This window comes from Lottia gigantea (assembly GCF_000327385.1).
Source record: "Lottia gigantea unplaced genomic scaffold LOTGIsca_40, whole genome shotgun sequence".
Lineage (NCBI taxonomy): Eukaryota > Metazoa > Mollusca > Gastropoda > Lottiidae > Lottia > Lottia gigantea.
Genome location: NW_008709380.1, coordinates 1863400 through 1869381, shown reverse-complemented (window position 1 = coordinate 1869381; position 5982 = coordinate 1863400). Strand labels below are relative to the sequence as shown.

At 31.9% G+C, this 5982-nt stretch overlaps 1 protein-coding gene across 1 annotated transcript; it reads left to right on the top strand.

Moving 5' to 3' along the window:
• Positions 1–5380: 5380 nt before the first annotated feature.
• LOTGIDRAFT_122283 (hypothetical protein) lies at positions 5381–5563 on the top strand (the record flags this gene model as incomplete). The annotated part of the gene is made up of 1 exon (XM_009060078.1): positions 5381–5563. A coding segment is annotated over one exon (183 nt), but the record flags the coding sequence as incomplete, so codon positions are not given.
• Positions 5564–5982: the final 419 nt, after the last annotated feature.

The window sequence follows — 5982 nt, the reverse complement described above, 5'->3', positions numbered from 1 at the left end:
CATAATATTGGGCGTCACCAAAGATTCCGCTCAATTCGTATAATGAAATTTGCGATCCATAGAATAAACAATACAATTTTAGCGTAAATTCTTATTAGCGGTTGAGATTTAAAACCCTATCCAGTCACTGATTGATGTTGTCCGTCTTCATTATCGACTAGAGAAATGGGATGTAATCCACTTCATCTCAATTCGTATAAGCCTAACATCTCGCCAAATAAATTTTGTTCGTAGCTAATCTCAGAAAACCTTTGTCGTTGCCACTATCCCTTTTACAACATAACCTCAGTTATAATCAGTACAGATTGTTAAACTCAATCGACCGTTCATATTCAGAAATAATTTAGCTTATTACAGTTGGGAATGGTATTATGGGAGATAACTGTAATCATACCAGTATGATTAAAGACCAATGCTATTACAAAATATAACGTTTTCTAAACCAGACAGCTATTCAGTGGTATACTATCGGTATACTGGATGACTGTTTTTGTTTGAATATTAATTATTAGCATGCAATCGGGGAACAAGCTTCTGCCGATAATACGTTGGTAAAAGAAATGATAAAGACGTTTTCCAACCTTTATATGGAAATATTCAAATGGTTCAAATGAATACTATCAATGTTCTTATACATATAAAAAGAAAGAAAACCTCCCTTTAATATATATTTTACTTCTAATATGACATTTATAATAAAACAAAACACAGACAAGCAAAAGTGTAATAAAAGTCATTCTTATCATTACATTTGTACATTATAAAGTCACAGGAGTCGATTATACAAATAATTACATTGTCAGCTAGCAACATGTCCCTCTTCACTCATCATGTCTTTCTCTTGGGACTTTACAATAAAAGATGAACACCAAGGTAATTAAATCTAAAACTATATAATGACGAGTGGATCAATTAAACTTTTACCATTGGTGGGGATACAATTCTTCATATTCTCGCAAGGCTATCATTAACCCTAATTGACCCCCAGATAATCCACCATCTATTATAAGCATCTCGTGATATCAATATATTAAAAACTCGTTATGGGGGACCAGTAGGGGTAAAACTGTAAAAGTAAAATCTGACCATCTGTTAAAGGTTGTGTAATGATAATAGAATAATAACAACATATTGGACATTCTGTCGCTTCCAGTTAACCTGATATAAGATTTCAATTTTGTTTCAAAAAACTTAAATTGCGTAGTCTATTTCATATATACATAAAACATCTTTAAATTTTAAGCAGAAAAGTAGGACGTAAAAGTCGATTCATTTCATTTCATTTCAAATTTTAAGTAATCAAACCTCGGGAGGCGAAAGAAATTATTCTTGTAAACCAGCCAACTATATAAAGACAAAAAACGTCGTCAATTGGTCGAAATAAAATTATAGAATCAAATGAAAACAATAAAAACACCCTTATAACTTAATCTAAAAATTTTTAATTCTTAATATCAGCTTCCAACAGCTTTAGAACTAGTATCATTATAACAAGATCAACTGTTCTAATTATACATGCTGGGTTTAGAATAATGTTCAAGAATCTGAACGATGTTTAATTAATGAACATTGTCAAGTACAAAGGAACTAAAGAAAACTATTGTTCTTAGATTACTGTTTAATCCAGGCTACCACTTAAACTGCGGAAGGATCTAATCATTGATAGCGATAGAACTTGATGAGTTTATGATATCCCGCAGCGATGACTTTATATTGAGCCAATAAGATGATAGGAATTAACAACTGCATTTGAATTAAAAATACACATATATCAGTATCAAATGTGGTTTAAATATTATTTTTTTATTTTTCTCAACAGATTTTCAAAAGGTGAGGGAAAAAAGCCGATTTTTATAGAATATTCAATTTATTATCGTAGATTCATTTCAGCTGTTCAACCTCAGTTATTCTCTATAGTGAAGAGCGCAAAATTTGATATCTCGCAAAATGATATCACAAATTAATCTTGCGTTTGGATATTACAGATTTTATATCATCCAATAAATCCAGATCTAACTACGAAAAACTACCTAACCTGCGAAATCAGCGAATAGTTTGTCATCTTCCAACAAACTTACCAAAATTCCATAAATTGATCTTATTTCATTTCAATGTGACAAAATGTCAATTTTTATTACATAAAAATGTAGACGAAATATATTTTTATTTATCTTAAAGAGGGATTAGTTAGATGAATATTTGATTAACAAATATCTATGATGTTGTTTTATGGTATCGGCCACCTGCTTCACATAACCTAACGTTATCTACAATACGAGACAAAGATTTTGATTCAAATATTAATATCTCTTCATCAAAAATTATTTTGAAAGGAACACATGTGACTCGACAGTTTTTATACGTTCAAACCTTTGTTCAAATTGACGCCATTCCATAACCCAAAAAGAATGTTAGGCTTGAATTTCCAATATGATAAAAACCTTTAAAAGTACATTGAAAATGAATATACAGAATCAGTGAAATAATGTTGTTAAAAGATTCTAAGAGATTTAAATTTTTTTACTATAAAGTGACCCATGACATTGTTCAAAAATCATATTTTCAGTAAATTGTGGCTTTGCCAATGTTTCGAAGACAGGTTCAAACAAAACTTACTATTTTCCTTTTTTTACGTTTCTTATTCGGTCTAGGAAATAAATTTATGGGTCATATTTAAAACATTACGGTAGCATTAAAGAAAAGCTTGTTCGATGGGATGTCCTGCGCCCTATTGTGACAAATTATTTTCACTCTTTTTCTTCAACAAGGTAGCAGTGGCATAGCAGGAAACATATTGGTATTTGAAATCTATGTAACCTATTAACTATGAGATATTACTACTTTCAACTTTTACAGTACTGTTTCTGTTACAAAATCCATAGATCAAATACATCTGCAAACTGTGCAACTCGAAGAGACAGAAAGCAACTGATGCCGCTAATTACAAGCCAACACTTATTATTCCTGTTTCTATTAACTCTCATCATAACTAATGAGATAAAGGCGTTTCTTCTTTCATTTATTATTAAACTCGATGATTTCCTTGTCTCGATTGCCTCTTCTCATCTCACACCATGGATTCAGTTACATCGATACCTTCCATCATTTACACACACTTTAATGTGAATTGCTTTGATTTAATGACAGAACCAATGCGACATCCAGTGTTCATGGTTGAGCTGCAACAGTGAATTGAATTTATATTTGTATATGTGTAAACCAAGCAAAAACCAATTATGGAAACTTGAACAAGATTTGGACAACTCTGAAAAAGAACTTGAACAAGATCCGAAAGAAACGAATATTTCAACCTTATCTAACCGTTGTGCAATTTCTGTAATGCTAAATGTCCGATTTAATCGCAATTGGACATGATTAATATAAAAAGTCAAAAGAATACATTGCAAGGGAAGTAATCAAAGTTACCGCTGGATTTCATCATAGTCTCTTAAAATTCATTATCGATTTTTCAATTAGCCCGCCGCTCTTTTTTAGTTTGTTGAGAAGCTTGACGAAGTGAAGTGACATTGATGTATTTATTCGAGGATACAAGATGTTTTAAAGGAGTTTACAACTTTGATTGAAAGACTTGTTGTTTAATGTGTAAAGCAAACTTTGATTGTAGGCTTTCACCCGTTCTTTAAAAAAACATGGAAATTAAAGTGGAAACTAAGCCACAAATTGGTGAGAATTATCCTCAAGACATCGAATTAAAATCAACTGTAATGGATAGTTCGGGAGAAAAAAATACACACATCACGACAATTGAAAATGAAAGTCAAAACATTTTAAAAGAAAATGGTGAATTAAAAAGTAAGACTTTTTCATCTTCATCTCATTTAAATTCTGAAACGAAATCCGACAGAAATTGTGTGAGTTCGAGTAAAACTCTATCATTTAGTATTGAACGTATGTTAAATTTTAAGCCAACGAAAAACTTAACTTCCGAAAAAACTGTTTTAAAACCAAAGGTCAATTTGTCAACTTGTGTGCCTTTCCAACGAGAATCAACTGAACAAAACACGAAAGATTCATCAAACACAGTTCAAGAAGAAAATAGTGAAAGTGACGTTGATGGAAAAGAAGAGGAAGATGTGGAAAATATTTCAAACTCTGAAGGATTCTTAACTAATGGACGCCCCACTTTTCCAAATAATTTTAGCTCAAATCAAAATGCCGTTGTACCTCTTGGTTTAAATTTGAACTCCAGGCCAGTGTGGCCCTCCCTATTCTCCTACATTGGAAACCAGTGGCCTGAATGTAATAGAGACCGGTTTGGGGGTAAGTACAACACTATTTTTTTATCAATGTATCACCTTTGAGAAAGGTCAATTCGCATTCCTTTAATTTGTCATATCATTCATATATGATATTTTACATTTTAAATTAACAGCAAGCATGTCTGATTTATAAAGGATCATTTTGTGAAAATAAACTGACAGCCTTTAAACAATTTAATGCTCGTGCGTGCTTTAATTGTAGCGTAAATCGTGTTCCAGTTGTACAATTAAAATACAAAATCAAGTGAAAAATATTTTACTAGTTTTTACGATTGAAACATTATTACAAAATGTTTTTTGTATGTGACATTCAAGTTTTTTTTAGAGCGGTCTTGCTCTAGAGACAACAAAAAAGATAATTTTTTTAAACAAACCAAGTGAACATTATTTGCTTGGTAATTTGACAGGAAAGGTGTGATGGACGATATTGTTTTAAGGGTGTTTAATTATTGGGTATATATGAGACTAATATTCATTTAAAATGTCCGCCTTACTTGTAAATTATTTATAAATACTCCGATCATTGTCTGGAAGACACTACGAAGTCTATTATGTATTCTTTTAGTTTATGTCTTTAAATATCTGTTTGGAAAAAGAAAAATTAAAAACAATTTAAAGGATATTTTCAAGTAGAAATTTTTCATAAAAGCGTATCACTTAATACTACTACTAAGTTATACAATCTCTAATTATCTCCAATGACATTCGTGAAACAGCGATAAGAAACAAAACGTTCGCTTACAATACCAATATACATGTATTGCAATAAACATAAAATATTGCATAGACTTACATATTATCCGATTTCATTTATCCTTTTCAATTTCGATCATTAAATCAGAAATCATCCGTTTAGTCGTTAAAAATGGGAAACCTTTTTCAACACTTTGCAAATCTTCTATTTTCATTCTGAGAAATTCATATTTTTTTGAAGACAACAATATTATTATTCCGAAATCGTTATCCCTGCGTTCTAAACAGATCAGTGTCTGGTATAACTTTTTTTGTTTCATCAATCTACAATAACAAGCAAATTGTACAACAGTGCTATTTTTGTTGTAGTAATTCGAAGAGTTGGACACCCGTACCAAAACAGAAGTCCTCCAAAACGAAAGAAGCCAAGAACAGCCTTTACAAGACAACAAGTTATGGAGTTAGAAAAGCGATTTTCTCGACAGAAATATCTGGCTTCAGCTGAAAGATCCACACTGGCTAAAGGTTTAAACATGTCAGATTCACAGGTCAAGACATGGTTCCAGAATAGACGTACCAAATGGAGGTAGGGTTATAAGCAATTGTCTGTATTATCCGATCAGGTGCATGGCTGCCGATTCAGTGAATATGGATTGCAAAACAATAAATGAATCCTGGATTTGATGTGATGTTTTTCTAGTTTTCCAATGTACATCGGGGAAATTTTTAGCTTCTATCTGCACCTTAATGAAAAGAATAGAGGATGACATCATTAGCACATACATGGCCGGATATAAAAGTGGGCCCTTGCAATCATAGCTTGCAGGTGTGCTCATCCAGTTCCATTATTTCCAGTTTGTAGACCTAAGTGAATTAAAATTTTGGTTCGATTTTCTTTTCAGGCGTCAAACAGCTGAAGAACGGGAAATGGAGAGACAAGCTGCTCAGAAGTTCTTATTGAGTATTCAGAGGGAGGAAAGTCAATCATTATACTCACCGTTATGTTCAC